Source organism: Aureobasidium subglaciale, assembly GCF_000721755.1.
Source record: "Aureobasidium subglaciale EXF-2481 unplaced genomic scaffold scaffold_16, whole genome shotgun sequence".
NCBI lineage: Eukaryota > Fungi > Ascomycota > Dothideomycetes > Dothideales > Saccotheciaceae > Aureobasidium > Aureobasidium subglaciale.
The window spans coordinates 355,779-369,874 of NW_013566979.1; the positions used below are offsets into that span (position 1 = coordinate 355,779).

The window sequence follows — 14,096 nt, forward strand, 5'->3', positions numbered from 1 at the left end:
CTGAGACTCTTCGCTGTATAAATAGTATCCTCGAATTATCGCACAATCAACCAATGCGGATTTCCTTCTCCCGCAATGCGAGTTTGAACTTTTCCTTGACGTCTCCATCCACATCTTCTGCTTTGATCAACTCAGCACCGAGTAGGACTGCATTATCTCTTTCCTTCTCTCTTAGCCACTCAGGCCTCTCATCCTTGACTTCCTCCCCATCTCCAGGTTTTCCACCCAACCTTGAAATGAACAGTGCAAATAACTCCTCATCATCAGAGAAAGCAGTAGAGACTTTCCTCGCACCACTTGGGAGACGAGCAGCGAGGTTCAATCCTAACCATGCTTCTGCCTGTATGGCGATGATTCCTGGTTCAGCTGCATGCTTTATACTAAAAACGAGCGGGTCGAGAATGCTTGAGGTATTGACAGGAGTATCGAAGAGTGCCCTTGTCGCTTCTTCCTCTCCGGTTTCGATTTCCGATACCGTGGCCGAAGAAGCTTGGAGTGTGCGGAAGAAGCTCACCACCAGTCTTGACATTTCCAACTTTACGGATGTAGATGTTGTGGTTTGGTAGATTGATAGCAGCGTTGAGAGGAACTTGTTGGTGGCGGAAGACAGTAGTGCTACCAATCTCGGCTTCATGTTTGCAAGGATTTGACGGGTTAGTGCAAGGCCTCCCATTTGGACCTGTTCGAGCGGAATGTCTGTGTAGAGATGTCTGGTTGATAGGAGGTATTCCGGATCCGCAAAGTAGTGTTCGCGGTTTTGTACAGGTGTTGATAGATGGCGTAACAGTCCTGATGCCGCATTGAGGAAGGCAGAGTCGTTTGATCGACCGAGTTTTGCGAAGAGATCTTTTATCGGTATGTGAGGAGCTAGAGAGATGGCTGCTTCGTCGGATATGATGAGATTGCCGAGAATCAGACAAGCTGCAGGAGCAACCGGTGATCTTGATGTAGGGTCCGTCGAGGTGGGAATGACCTGCGGGTAGAGAGATTGTATGAATGAATCAGTCGTATCGTACTTGTCGTTGTAGAGCGGTAAAGCAGTCATGTCAGCCAACCCCTGAGACAGCACAAGCTGAAATTGGAGATATTGCTTTTCATCATAGTCGTCCTGGTCTTCTGTTTCGCGATCGCTGAGCATTCTATGTTCCGTACGCTTCAGCAGCTTCCAGATATGCTCGATTTGCTTGTGCTCGACAAGTTTCTGTACGAAGTTCTTGTCGAGTAGATGTGCAGCAACTAATGTCAACGCATCGAGGAACGCTGTTGCATCCACCTCCGCGAGAGGCAATCTCAGAAGTCGAGGTGCGTTGGCTTCAAAGTCAGGATATTCTTGTGACGGCTTCAGCTCTTGCTTGTGCTCCAGAATCATGCATGTCAGATCGAGTGCCAGGCCCCAGATGCCCTGATCTACAGCAAGCCGTGTATCGAGGCAGTAGATTAGTGATTGGTGGATGTTCTGGTTGAAGCACTCTTTCTGGGCAGGAGCTGAATATGCGAATAAGTATATTTGACTTGCCTTGATCTATTTCAAACTTACTGTAGTCTGTACACAGGTTGAAGAGGACTTTGACTGTGATGTCCACTAACGTCGTCGATTCAGGGTTGTTCGAGATGGATGTTAAAAACGAGTCCAAGGTCATCAGATATGTCGGATCCTCCAGCAACTGAGCTCTACGAGCATCTATGTTCCAAGACGATCCAATCAGCACGTTTCTTAAAACATTCAAGATGATACCATCTTACCATTGTCCGCGATCATGTTGCCAACACAACGAAGCAAGTTTCTCCATAACGTCAAATTCGACGATTCTTGTGCACTACTGGCAGCGAGACCTGATAACAATGAAAGCAATTGCTGAAATGAAACATCTTGCATCCGTAATCTCAACTCAGGGTCAGCACTCGAGTCTGCGAGGATCTGAAGTGCTCTTGCAATATCGCTCAAACTAGGCCGCTCATCAGCGTCCAACACCGATTGTGCCCATTCAAAGTCAGCCATAGTCCCAGAACTTGATTCCTCTCACAATTCAGTAGAAGGACAAAATACAAAGGTCAAGAAGGCAAAGGCAATAGATCTTAAATTAGCACTGACAAACCAACGCCAAGACCTCACGATCACGGCGGGCGCTTCTTGGACCCCGGACTTTGGAGCAGATCAAGGGAGAGAGACAGGGATAGAGCTTCCACCGACTCGAAAGTCGCAAACAACAGCAACGTCGACATCTCCTTGTGTTATACAAAAACCCACAGAAATCATTCAAAATGACAAGGGCCACGCAAACCATCTCCATCTTCCTGCTCGTCTCTTCCGTATGCGACATCGTCACTTCTGGCTGGCAAAACACACAACTAACACAACACGTCACAGCTCTATCTGGCACTCTTCCTTGGCTTGATCCCCCTGCCGTCCGCCATCAATGATCTTATGCCCTACGTACGCTCTATCCGTTCCCGAATTCGACTCTCCGACAGACAGATTTCTGACTATAGCTCCAGCTTCCCTTCTTCGGCGTCTTCTCCTTTGGCCTTTACCTTGTTGGCAAGCTCGGATACAATGTCGCAACCTTCCACGACGTCCCAGAGGCTCACAAGGAGATCCTGGCCGAGATTGAGCTCGCTCGCGCAGATCTGAAGAAGATGGGTGTCGATGTGGACTAGATCGATCGAGGGACAATCGCTGCACTCGGGCTTCATCGAGCGTAACAGCAGGCGCCGGTGTCATGAGGGGTTCAAGGGAGGGCGTTGTAGAGAGAAAAAGTCTATGTACACACACTCGGTCGCCGAGGATTAGGTGCTTCTATCAGACAAGTCTACAACCTTCAACCAGCTCGCAAGCTTGTCAATCGCTTCGTTCGAGGTTTCTCCACTTCACAAATGGGACAATCATGATCGTTTTCTGGGTGGCCGCCAATCTCACGCTGCCAATCTACCTCTTTTTGCTTCAACAGGTATTCTCGTCTGCCCGCCCAGTATGCCTTTGGGTCTGGCGGGCTGGCGTCCATGATCGGACTTAGACCTCCGAAGTGCACCTGTTCTGACTGCGCATCAAAGACAGCGTGCGACTTGGGATACTTGTCCCATCGCTGTTTAGCTAGGATGATCGAGTCTCGCGTGCTTACAAGCTGAGGATCGATGGTAGCTGCTTCTGCGGCCAACCGGTGACGTGCAAGCTCGAGGCTGTCCCGGTGTGTGGGTACAAATCGATCGTGTGACTTGGTTGTTGCGATAGGCTTGCTGGGACCACCATGTTTCAAGGCCGGCTTGAGGTGAGGTGATACGCGAGTGCTTTGCGTCGGAGACTGCGGTTCGCTTTGCACCGTCAACATTGGACTGACTTGAGGGGACGGAACGCCCGAATGACTGTGTCGGGCCACAGGTCCTCTGGGGCTTCTCTTCGGCGTGTCACTTGTTGCGCGAGTGTTTGGAGGCGCAGCCGGAATCTCATCAGGACTTGACAAAGGCTCTGAACTTTGTCTCTTGCTATGTTTGTTGCCGCTTCTCCTCATGTGTGACATGGCAGACAGCTTCCTTTTGACTGCTTCCAAGGGAAACTCGCCCCTGGAGCCTGACGACTGTCTCGTATGTGCATTTGGACTGGAAATCTCGCTCGGCGGTCCTGACTTTTCACCAGTACTGACCGCGACTTTGTCGTCCCATAGTGCCGAAGATGCACTGTTACTGGATTTGGAGCTCGCAGTCTGGCTTCGAGACAGTTGCGGAATATCGTCAAGTTGCTCGTCGCTATCAGGTGTGGTGCAAAAGTCAAAACGTACAGGGCTGGCTGCGACGTGTGCTTTGACAATCGGGCTGTAAGCTGGCTTGGAGTAAAGCCCTGATGCCGACGATGTGCGATAGAATGTTGGTGGAGCTGGTCTTTCCTGAGGTGCTCCAGAGGCAGCCGAGACCGACTGCGATTTTGCATGCCTGAATGGAATGATGGGAACCTTTGCATCTTCTGCGTCATCTTCATCAGGTGAGACTTGTGGGAGCTCCTCGATCGGGGTCGAGTCGTCATTATAGGCAATCATCTCGACGTCCATGTCGTAGAAGTCTGGATCTCCCTCATGGCTTTCAAGACAGGCATCGCTCGAATCTTGTGACTTCAAGGACATCTCTTCAGGCTCCTCGAATGAAATAAGATCAGGCTGGACCTCTTCGGGACCCGCTGCTCCTGACAATGTCTGTTCACGATCGAAAGCGATCGTCGATGAAGTTCGGAAGCCTGGAGGAACGGTATTGGATCTTCGCGGAGCAACATCCTCGGGCGAGGGCTCGATAAAATGAATTTTGCGCTTAGTGCGAGGTGTTGTTGGAGCGCTTGGTGAGCTGGTGATTCTCTGCAATTCATTCCAGCCATCTGTCATATTTAGTTCGAGTTACAAGCTCCGTAGGAGGTGCAAAACTGACCGCAATCATTTGGCATGTCCATTTGTGCAGATGGTCGAGAGCTGATGTCGGAGATTGCGATAGAGTCGGCTGTAGCACTATCTCTTCTTGATCTGCGGTAGGTAGACATGTGGTATGTCCTGTGGCCAATTGTGATGGTAATCAGCAAGGTATTAGCGGCAAAGGGCTAGAGCCGCTGTCGTAGAGATATCTTGGAGACGCGAAACCTTGAGATATGGGGCGTCCAAGGCAGGCGATTCACGAGAGGAGTAGGGAACCCGCAAGGAAGATAGCAATGGGAGAAAAGACAGAGAGGAGATAGGAAGAGGGCAAAGGAGATTCGTTGATGGGCATAGGTAATGGAAAACGATTGAGAGGTTTCAAGGCCAGGAGCCGCGTCTACTCAACAGACATGCGGCAACCCATGGTAGCACCTACCTCCTCGCATCATAAGTTGTATCACCTTCCAAGAAGCACTTGCCTCAAGTAGAAAGAGCAGAGCTTCCTTCTGAGATAGCTCCTGTCACACATCCACATGGCGCCTCTTGCGGTCCGCATCGTCCGCCGACGCCATGGGGTATCTTGGACCGCGACTTTACACACGCAAGCCGTGAGCAATGCAATCTTTCGACCAGCCTGAGAACGACATCGTGCACATAGAGACACTGACGCCTTAGGTTCATTAGCACCGGTTGTGGTGAGTACCTAAGCAATGAAGAGAACCTATCTGTCTGGGGACGCGGAGAAATGGGACCCCTCCATTGCATCACCGAGGCCCGTTCCTGACCATCAGCATCATACTTCTAGACCATCATAAGCCATCTTGAATTCATTCTCTGTTCCTCCAATTCTTCTCTCCTAGTCTCAATATATAATGAGCGGCGAAAACAAAACCATCCTGGCCTTTGATGCCTACGGCACGCTTCTGTCCACCGAGTCCATAGCCAAGAAGCTCGCATCACACTTTGGACAAGAAAAGGCACAGACAATCGCAACAACATGGCGCAAGTATCAACTGGAGTACACATGGCGTTTGAACAGCATGAGTATGCATTCCCCAGAACTCAATGCATCCCGATCGCGTCACTGACACGACTACAGACATATACGAGGACTTTAGCAAAGTCACACTGCGGTCGCTACGACATGCCTTGGCAGAGTCTTCTGTCTCACTTGAGCAAAAGGACATTGACGACTTGATGAAGGCTTACGATTCCCTCTCCATCTTCCCCGATGTGGGACCAGCACTTGAGGCTATTGCCAAGCAGAGTGATCTCTACCCGGTGGTCTTTTCGAATGGCACGCATACAATGGTGTCAAACTCGGTCAACAAATCACCCGATCTCTCGAAGCATGCATCGGCCTTCAAGGATATCGTCGTTGTAGAGGAGCCCAAGCGGTTCAAGCCGACGCCAGAGTCGTATGCCCATCTTGCTAAGGCAGTTGGCAAAAACCCTAACAACAAAGAGGATATGGCGAGCATGTGGCTGATCAGCGGCAACCCTTTCGACATCACAGGTGCTCGCGCGGTTGGTATGCAGGCATGCTGGGTCGACAGAGCAGGGAACGGATGGCAAGATGCCATGATCGAGGGCGAACTCGGAAGACCATCAGCGATTGTTAGCAGCCTTGAGGAGGTGCCCAACGCGGTATCTGGGTTCTTGCCAGTGCAGTAGAATGGGGGTCCGGAATCGTCTGAAAATCTTGTTGTTTGAAAGACCTCGTAACTTCATCCGAGTCGCAGTGGTTTAGTGGTAAAATTCGTGCTTGCCATGCACGAGCCCCGTGTTCGATTCACGGCTGCGACATCCTTTTGCCAGGCAAGGGTACATAGTCCTTTTGCTTTCTCTTTGATGAGGGCTGGAGATGTCCTCGTACATCCCAGGAGTCTGTGAGCAGGGCAGTAGCTTAGAGCTGTACAGTGAAATCCAACCATGGACAAGATCCATACTCTGCCAACTGACACGGCTTCATGCAAATCGTCCGCAAATCTCGATAGGTCTATGCAGTCTTATAGCAGCGTTGTGAGCCAAGGCATGGTGTTGAGTAAAGCCCACGATGGACCTCGAAGCGAACATAGAAGTCGGTGTACAACATCAACAGCAGACCCAGAATACGAGCAGCGAGCGATAGTTTACGAGGACCGCATGCAAAGCCACGAGACCACGCGCAAAGATATTGTGGCAGGCCCAGGCTGACTGCGAACAATTGCAGTGCAAGCCATGGTCATTCTCCAGGCTGAGAGTACAAAACACGGTCGTCATTCACGAAGTTATGTGCCGTCCAATATATTTCCTTGAGCGCCACTATTCTGGCACTCTCGGGGTAAGCAGACGAGATCGATCTATTTCCTTTTTCCCCCCTCGCTCGCAACAGGAACAAACACGGCGTTGGTGAATAAAGGAAAATCAGTTTATGTACCCGAGCAAAGAGGGTCGAGGGAAGGAGGCGCTTATATACCGTCGCAGAAAAAAAAGAGTGCACAGACCCCAGTCACAGCATGCGCTGCCAAGGACGATGACTGCGGTCAGCAAATCCCAGTGACTGTTGCGGCGGAGGTCAGCCAGATCAGGGCCCAAGTAGATTTTCTTCGTCACCATAACAATCTTGTTGCGACTTTTGAGATATCGCGACTTTAATAACAACGTACACGTCCGTCGGATCACTCATAATCTACGCCGGAAGGTCAAACAAAAACCACACATAAAGCAACCACCTTCACAAACCGCAAACATGTCTACTAGAGGTAGAGGCGGCAAGTTCATGAAGCCCAAGCGAGGTGGTAAGTAAAAATGGCAGCCAGCACATCACGCGACACAACTGACTCGTTCTGCAGGCGGCAAGCACTTCAGCAGAGATCTCCGTCCCATCGACGCCGAGGGTGCTGAGAAGAGCATGTGGGCATCAGACTCGGACAACTCTTCATCCGAAGAGGAGTCGTCAGAGGAGGAGTCAAGCGATGAGGAGGCACCCAAGGCAACCGTCGCCGGCGAGCAAGAGATGACCCGTGAGCAAAGACGCGAGGCAGCCAAGCAACGCAAGGCCGCAGCCATTGCAAAGAAGAAGGGACCCGTCCAAGTCGGCGACATGCCCTCTGGAAGCGAGTCAGAATCATCAGACGACGATGACATGCCCGCCAACCCCAACCACACCGCCAAGGCCGCAAAGATGGCCGCAAAGCCTGTAGTCGCTGGATCCGACGATGAGGCACCCAAGAAGAAGCCCACCAAGCCAGCCGACATTTCACAAATGTCCAGAAGAGAGCGCGAGGCCCTGCAAGCCGTTCAGGCCAAGCAGAGATATGAGAAGCTGCACTCTGAGGGCAAGACCGAGCAAGCCAGAAACGACATGGAGAGATTACAGCTGGTCAGACAACGCAGAGAGGAGGAGTCAGCCCGTAAGGCAGCTGAGAAGGCCGAGAAGGAGGAGCACGAGAAGGAGAAGGCCGACCAGTTGGCAAGAATGGAGAGACAGAGAGCAGCAGCCACGGCCAAGAAGAACCGCGGCAACAAGAAGAAGTAAAGAGTTGATTCAACAGCATCTTCATGTTCTGATGGGAATTGCTTTTATGACTTGATGAGCCAGGAGCAAGGTCGCCGAAGCGAGGCTTTCAGAGCAGGATACCAGGACGATTCCGGAGTTATGTGCATAGCATTTGGTAACCCACGATTCGATTGCTTCTTCGGCCTGCTACTCAATCTGTTGTTTCTTCCCTCATGTGATAATATCCAATGCTGCAAGTCTGAATGATGCAAGCCTCATACAGAGTTAAAGTAAGAATAAGCGGTCCAAGTTCGGGGGAGAGACAGCTTCTCCGGACGCCGCAACTTGCATGTGCTCCAAGAAGTTTTCGGGACGGCGTCACCACTCTCCTCTTGAAGTGTGGACCTGTAAAGGCTAGCAATTTCAAGATGCGCAGGTCAAAGCTATTGAGGGCAAGTCTGCAGAGCCGGATTGCAGAGGAAGTGGCTAATTGTGGTATACAGACGTCCTCGAGCCAAAGCCTCTGCAGCTTTTGCGCTGGTCGCATCAATCCTCACATCCGCCAGACGAGTATAGCTCGGAGCAATGCCTTCCATTCGACTGCCACCCGCGCTCAGGAATCCGATGACTTCGACTTCTCGGATCCTGCTGAAGAAGCCCACAAGGCCATGCTTGAGGCAAAACGCCAGAGGGAGGAACAAGACGCTGCTCGTCGCAGGCAACAGGAGGAAGCAAGAGAGAAGCTAGCCGCCCAGAGGTTGTTCGGAAATGCACAAAGGAAAACACCACAAACTCAGACGTCACAAACGAGTCAATCGAACCCCTCGCCGCAACAGCCTCAACAGCAGAGACAGCAAAGGCCGAATCAACAGTTCTCGATGAACCGCCCGGATCAACAGCATTCGATGAATCGCCCGGATCAACAGTTCTCGATGAACCGCTCGGATCAACAATTCTCGATGAATCGTACGAAGCAACAGCCTAAACAGACGTCCGGTTCACCGCGAGCAGTCGATGCGAACGCCAACCGGCCTTTGAACCGAGTACAAACTGCTCACCGCGACGGACGCTATGAAAATGCAAAAGCCAATCGTTCTGCACTACAGGACACGTTATTGAAGAAACTCGACGTCATCAAGTCTGTGGGTAGCATGCCTAGTCTGGACGACATGGCGGCCAAACAGGAGCCTAGGAGGAACAATCAGCCCGCTCCCAAGCCCGCTCCAATGCCGCAGTTCAAGATGAAATCAGACCCTCCTCCTGCTCCTCCTTCTCAACCTACCGTCAAGCCCCCGTCGTGGAGGACTGCCGCTTCCACGCCTCAACAGGCCGCTCCGTCCCCGAGTGCTGCCGAGCCCTCAGTCAAAGCAGCACAATCCTCCGAGACACCAACACAGACTTCACAACCATCGCGATCCTTCGAAGATGACGACGACGATATATTTGCGTCTGATGTGCTGTTGGCAAGGAAAGCCCTGGAGCCAGTTCCTCTTCCGCCAGTTCAAATCCGACCAGTACAAGTAAAGGAAAAGGCCGAGGATGACGTTGAAACTAACAGGGAGATCGCATGGCGCGTATGGCAAGAAGACGAGAACCGCCGCAAAGCAAGTGAGCTGCATCAGCAGACCTTAGCTCAAGAACAGTCATCTCCTCCTCGTGCTCGCAACTTTACTGAGCTTGCCTCCTCGATGGTCAATCCACGCACAGCGAACGCCATGAGACGCACCGCATCTGTAGCAACACCGACGCCCCAATTAGAACCGCAACCTGCATCAGCATCACCAGGGGAAAGTAGCGGTTTGTCACAAGAGGAGGAAAGAATGCTCGAAGACTTGTTGGCTCGCAAGAACAGGCTGGCCGCACCTCCTTCGGAACCGTCTGTTGAATCTCTGTTCGGTGAGCAAGACCAACAGGTCAGAAATGCCCTCATTGACGAGTCAAAGAAGCGCCTTCAACAAGAGCAGGCCAAGTCAGCCGAGAACCGTCAATCGTCCCGAGCCTCTCGATTCTCGACTATGATGGTCAACAGCCGTGATGAGCCAGACGACACACCTTTTGAGAACGCCAAGAGCTGGAACATCTTGAAACCCAGACAGCAGCAGGACGATCAGACACGATCGCAGCGACAGACCCAGGCGGGCAGTGGGAGATATACACCCATGTCAGTTGTAGACATTGATGCCAGGTTCGAAGCATACCGACAGAAGCGTCAACCAAGAGTTGGCGGCTTTGACATCGAGTCTCTGAATGTCGAAAGGCCCAGAACCTACGACCGTTCTCGTCCTGGTCAAACTTGTGTCAGATGTGGCGAGCCTGGTCACGAGTTCCGCAACTGCTCCAACCCTCCCAAGCCCGGCTGGGTCGATCGAAGACAACACCCCAACGCTGAGAGATTCGATCGCAATGCACCACGGAGCGACAGAGATGGCCGACGACCAAGAGAAATGAGGGACGCAGGTCAAGAAATGGCCGCTGCGTATGCGCCCCCAGCGAGCGCAGAAGGTTCAGCTGAGACTGATGAGTTGACCCCTGCCGAAGAAGAAGCAAACAGAAAAATTGCGGAGCGTAATGCCCGCAGAGCTTCCCGTTTCGTGCAGGAGGACGGAGACGAAGCACCCAGGGGTGCACCTGTAAGAGGTCGCCGCAGTCGTTCTGAGGAAGTGGATGATGAGGATGACGAGAAGCCACGCAGAGGTCGCCGAAGTCGATTCGACGACGACGACGACGATGCGGAGGGCAACTTTGGAGCCATGCGCAACAACCGTGATGAACGCAAGAAAGCTCGCCAAGCAAAGAAGGACAAGGCCGCAAAGGAAGCTGCTCGTCAAGCCGCACGACAGGCAAGACGTGCAGAGGCGATGACACCTATCAACCTGCCTGAGTTTGTCAGCGTGTCGAAGCTTGCACAGTTGACCAACGTCACATATCAGGAAATGGCCGATAAGATGGAAGAGCTGGGCTTTGAGAACACTTCGCATGACCACGTCTTGGGTGCCGAGGAAGCCGGCTTGATTGCTATGGAGTACAACTTCGATCCCACTCTTGGTGCACAGGAAGAGGCGGAAGCGGAAGAGCGCGATCTCAAGGCTTTGCCTGAGCCTGCACCAGAGGACAAGGAATACTTCCCCGTCCGACCCCCTGTCGTTGCTATCATGGGACACGTTGATCATGGAAAGACTACTATTCTTGACTACCTCCGCAAGTCGTCCATCGCAGCTTCTGAGCATGGTGGTATCACTCAACACATTGGTGCTTTCAGCGTTGCTCTGTCAAGTGGCAAGACAATCACTTTCCTCGACACTCCCGGTCATGCCGCTTTCTTGGAAATGCGCAAGCGTGGTGCCACTGTGACTGATATCATCATTTTGGTCGTCGCGGCTGACGACTCGGTCAAGCCTCAGACGATTGAAGCCATCAAGCATGCTCAGTCGGCACAAGTACCCATCATCGTCGCTGTCAACAAGATTGACAAGGAAGAAGCAAATGTAGATCGTGTCAAGCAAGATCTGGCCCGCCACGGAGTTGAGATTGAAGACTATGGTGGCGACACCCAAGTCGTACCTGTTAGTGGTAAGACCGGCCAGGGTATTGACGAGCTCGAAGACGCCGCAGTTACACTGTCCGAGATTCTCGATCACCGCGCCGACACCGAAGGACAAGTCGAAGGTTGGGTCCTCGAAGCTACCACAAAGAAGGCCGGCCGTGTAGCTACTGTGCTAGTCCGCCGCGGTACTCTAAAGCCCGGCAGCATCATCGTAGCAGGTAAGACATGGGCACGTGTCCGCACTCTCCGTAACGAGGCCGGTGTAGCCCAGATGTCCGCAGGTCCCGGTACTCCCATTGAAGTCGACGGCTGGCGGGATCAACCCAACGCAGGCGACGAAGTCCTCCAAGCACCCAACGAGCAGAAAGCCTCTGATGTAGTCGCCTTCCGCGACGAAAAGGACGAGCGCATTCGCATGGCTGAAGACATGGAAGTCATCAACACCCAACGCCGTGAACAGCAAGTCCAGCGTGACGCAACAAAGGAAGCCGAAAAGGCCGAAAAGGCAGCCGAGAAAGCAGCAAGAGCATCCGGCACGGAAGTAGAACCCACCGCTCGCAAATCCAACACTGATGTCGACGAGAACGAAACTCCAGGCCATCAAACGGTGCCCTTCATTATCAAAGCCGACGTCAGCGGCAGTGTCGAAGCCGTCTCCGCCTACCTTCTCCAAATGACCAACCCCCTCTGCTCTCCCACAGTGCTGCGTGCCTCCGTCGGCCCCGTCACTGAATTCGACATCGAACATGCCGACGCAGCAGGTGGCCACATCATCGCCTTCAACCTTCCCAACGACCCCGACAGCGCTGGCCGAGCCGAACGCAAAGGCATCAAGATTCTCGAGCAAAACGTAATTTACCGCATCGTGGATGATGTACGCGCTGTGCTTGAAGAAAAACTGCCACCACAAAAGATCCAAAAGGTTACTGGAGAGGCCGAAGTAGCTATGAGTTTCGAGATTGGAGTTGGAGGTAGAAAGAAGGTGAAGATTGCGGGATTGAAGGTTAGAAATGGTGTTGTTACTAGGAACTCTAGGGTTAGAGTTACGAGGGGTGAAGAGAAGGTTTACGATGGTAAGTTCCTGATTTTCTTGTCTGGTTTAGTTGGAAGGCACTTTACTAATTTGATGACACAGGTATCGTCAACAGTCTCAAGAACGTCAAGAAGGATGTTCAAGAGATGCGCAGAGGTACAGAGTGTGGTATGGGCTTCGATGGCTGGGAAAACTTTGAAGTCGGCGATATGATTCAGACTTTCGAGGAAAGAACCCAGAAGCGTACTCTGCCGCTCTAGAAGAGATGGGATGGATCTAGTGTAAGAATAATCTTGGATGCGGATAGATCTGTGCATACCACCGGGTAAAGTAAGAAGCATGGATGGGCATGTATATTGGCGTTTTCTTTTCCCTTGTTGTAAGCAACACCTCCCCTTGACCTTTGACTGTATATAGATCATCGAGTTTCATGTCAATACTTGTATATGGAAGAAATGTATACTATTAGCATGCGCAGTGCTTTTGAGCCCTTCGAACATGGGTCATTGTTTGTCAAGGCAGCAAAATCGCACGACAGGATCATGGTTTTGTAATGTGAAGAAGAGGAAGACAAAGCTTTGCTTTTATGAAGTGTACATGCGACTTGAATCATACAGACTTGCGCAGATCAGCACCCGCCCATAAGACTGGAGCGAAATGTTTTGGCAAGTTTAGGCCAAACAAGCTGACTACCCAGAAGATGGCAAATCCGACGACAGGCGTCAAGAGCAGTTGTGTATGATGCAAGAATGGTAGAGCATTGTAGCCGAGGAATGTGACGACAAAGTAGTAGCCAAAGGCCACGAGGTACAAGAGGTTGCCGAAGAAGAGCGAAACCCAGTAGTCGCGAGAGATGACGGGCATGAGTAGGAACTGCACGACGTACAGCCAGACCCAGACGGGGAAGAAGGCGCGTATTGACACGTCGAAGCAGTATCCAAACTCCAGCTGTTCAATTACATCATTCCCTGGTGGGCCAAACAAGCCAGCTCTTTTGTTCCTGCCCGGTAGCCCCTTGACACCTGGACCCAGCAGCTTTCCCACGAAGAAGTAGGCGACGGTGGAGACGAGTAGCGAGGAAAGGAGGAAGTGGCCGAAGATGAAGACCAGCGTTATGCGTAATGTTTTGGCGAAACCATCTGCGTAGGCCAGACCCCAGGATAGAGCAGTCAGGAGAAGGAAGAAGGACAGCAGGTATGTGAAGGACGGATCCGCTCTGTGCCACGTGTTGCGAGTTTGTTTGTGATAGTAGACTTGGCGAAAGACCTTCTTGGGCGCAATAATCAGGCTGGTCATCTCCCAGACAGCCATCTCGAAGTCCATCTGCGGGAACTTGAACAAGCGTTTGAAGAATCGAGGCATACGGACACCGCCATCTTTCCGCCGGGACGAGGAAGAGACTGGACCAAAGGACGAGACACCTGAGTTGTTCCTCGGAAGCGTGATTGTCGGATTCATGGTGCGACAAGAATGTCGAGGAGAAAGAAAGCCGCACAAGCAGGAAGAGTCAATAAGCAAGAGGTGACTGCGGAGCGTCAAGGACAAGCACCAAGCACCAAGCACGGCGCATTCGGCTGATGTCACGATGCAAGGTGCGGCTCTACCCGCCGCTAGTTGCTTCTAGCGTGGCAGCCAACCCTCGGACTCTCG

General features: G+C 52.0%; 7 protein-coding genes across 7 annotated transcripts; 4 read left to right on the plus strand and 3 right to left on the minus strand.

Annotated features, from left to right (window-relative positions):
• Nucleotides 1-46: 46 nt before the first annotated feature.
• Nucleotides 47-1,999, minus strand: AUEXF2481DRAFT_6668 (uncharacterized protein; the record flags this gene model as incomplete). The annotated part of the gene is made up of 3 exons (XM_013486515.1): nt 47-1,485; nt 1,538-1,681; nt 1,744-1,999. 3 exons carry the CDS (start codon nt 1,997-1,999, stop codon nt 47-49), a joined length of 1,839 nt encoding a protein of 612 aa, XP_013341969.1.
• Nucleotides 2,000-2,262: 263 nt separating this feature from the next.
• On the plus strand, nt 2,263-2,658 carry AUEXF2481DRAFT_6669 (uncharacterized protein; the record flags this gene model as incomplete). The annotated part of the gene is made up of 3 exons (XM_013486516.1): nt 2,263-2,310; nt 2,369-2,434; nt 2,497-2,658. The coding sequence occupies 3 exons, from the start codon at nt 2,263-2,265 to the stop codon at nt 2,656-2,658; spliced, it is 276 nt and encodes a 91-aa protein (XP_013341970.1).
• A 49-nt stretch (nt 2,659-2,707) lies between these two features.
• Nucleotides 2,708-4,847, minus strand: AUEXF2481DRAFT_41834 (uncharacterized protein). The gene has a single exon (XM_013486618.1). The coding sequence runs from the start codon at nt 4,362-4,364 to the stop codon at nt 2,820-2,822; it is 1,545 nt and encodes a 514-aa protein (XP_013342072.1). The 5' UTR covers nt 4,365-4,847; the 3' UTR covers nt 2,708-2,819.
• Nucleotides 4,848-5,189: 342 nt separating this feature from the next.
• Nucleotides 5,190-6,389, plus strand: AUEXF2481DRAFT_41835 (uncharacterized protein). The gene has a single exon (XM_013486619.1). It carries the CDS (start codon nt 5,454-5,456, stop codon nt 6,060-6,062), a length of 609 nt encoding a protein of 202 aa, XP_013342073.1. The 5' UTR covers nt 5,190-5,453; the 3' UTR covers nt 6,063-6,389.
• A 550-nt stretch (nt 6,390-6,939) lies between these two features.
• On the plus strand, nt 6,940-8,073 carry AUEXF2481DRAFT_41836 (uncharacterized protein). Its single transcript, XM_013486620.1, has 2 exons — nt 6,940-7,168; nt 7,223-8,073. Exons 1-2 carry the CDS (start codon nt 7,120-7,122, stop codon nt 7,906-7,908), a joined length of 735 nt encoding a protein of 244 aa, XP_013342074.1. The 5' UTR covers nt 6,940-7,119; the 3' UTR covers nt 7,909-8,073.
• Nucleotides 8,074-8,246: 173 nt separating this feature from the next.
• On the plus strand, nt 8,247-13,137 carry AUEXF2481DRAFT_41837 (uncharacterized protein). The gene is made up of 3 exons (XM_013486621.1): nt 8,247-8,321; nt 8,373-12,486; nt 12,549-13,137. Exons 1-3 carry the CDS (start codon nt 8,298-8,300, stop codon nt 12,704-12,706), a joined length of 4,296 nt encoding a protein of 1,431 aa, XP_013342075.1. The 5' UTR covers nt 8,247-8,297; the 3' UTR covers nt 12,707-13,137.
• Nucleotides 13,056-13,808, minus strand: AUEXF2481DRAFT_99411 (uncharacterized protein; the record flags this gene model as incomplete). Its single annotated transcript, XM_013486708.1, has 2 exons — nt 13,056-13,435; nt 13,475-13,808. The coding sequence occupies 2 exons, from the start codon at nt 13,806-13,808 to the stop codon at nt 13,056-13,058; spliced, it is 714 nt and encodes a 237-aa protein (XP_013342162.1).
• Between the last annotated feature and the right edge of the window lie 288 nt (nt 13,809-14,096).

Coding starts and splice junctions, on each gene's coding strand:
- AUEXF2481DRAFT_41835 (XM_013486619.1), top strand. CDS start 5,454: ATGCATCCCGATCGCGTCACTGACACGACTACAGACATATACGAGGAC.
- AUEXF2481DRAFT_41836 (XM_013486620.1), top strand. CDS start 7,120: ATGTCTACTAGAGGTAGAGGCGGCAAGTTCATGAAGCCCAAGCGAGGT. Junction 7,169..7,222: donor CATGAAGCCCAAGCGAGGTG/GTAAGTAAAAAT, acceptor CTCGTTCTGCAG/GCGGCAAGCACTTCAGCAGA.
- AUEXF2481DRAFT_41834 (XM_013486618.1), bottom strand. CDS start 4,364: ATGACAGATGGCTGGAATGAATTGCAGAGAATCACCAGCTCACCAAGC.
- AUEXF2481DRAFT_41837 (XM_013486621.1), top strand. CDS start 8,298: ATGCGCAGGTCAAAGCTATTGAGG. Junction 8,322..8,372: donor GCAGGTCAAAGCTATTGAGG/GCAAGTCTGCAG, acceptor TGTGGTATACAG/ACGTCCTCGAGCCAAAGCCT. Junction 12,487..12,548: donor TGAAGAGAAGGTTTACGATG/GTAAGTTCCTGA, acceptor TTGATGACACAG/GTATCGTCAACAGTCTCAAG.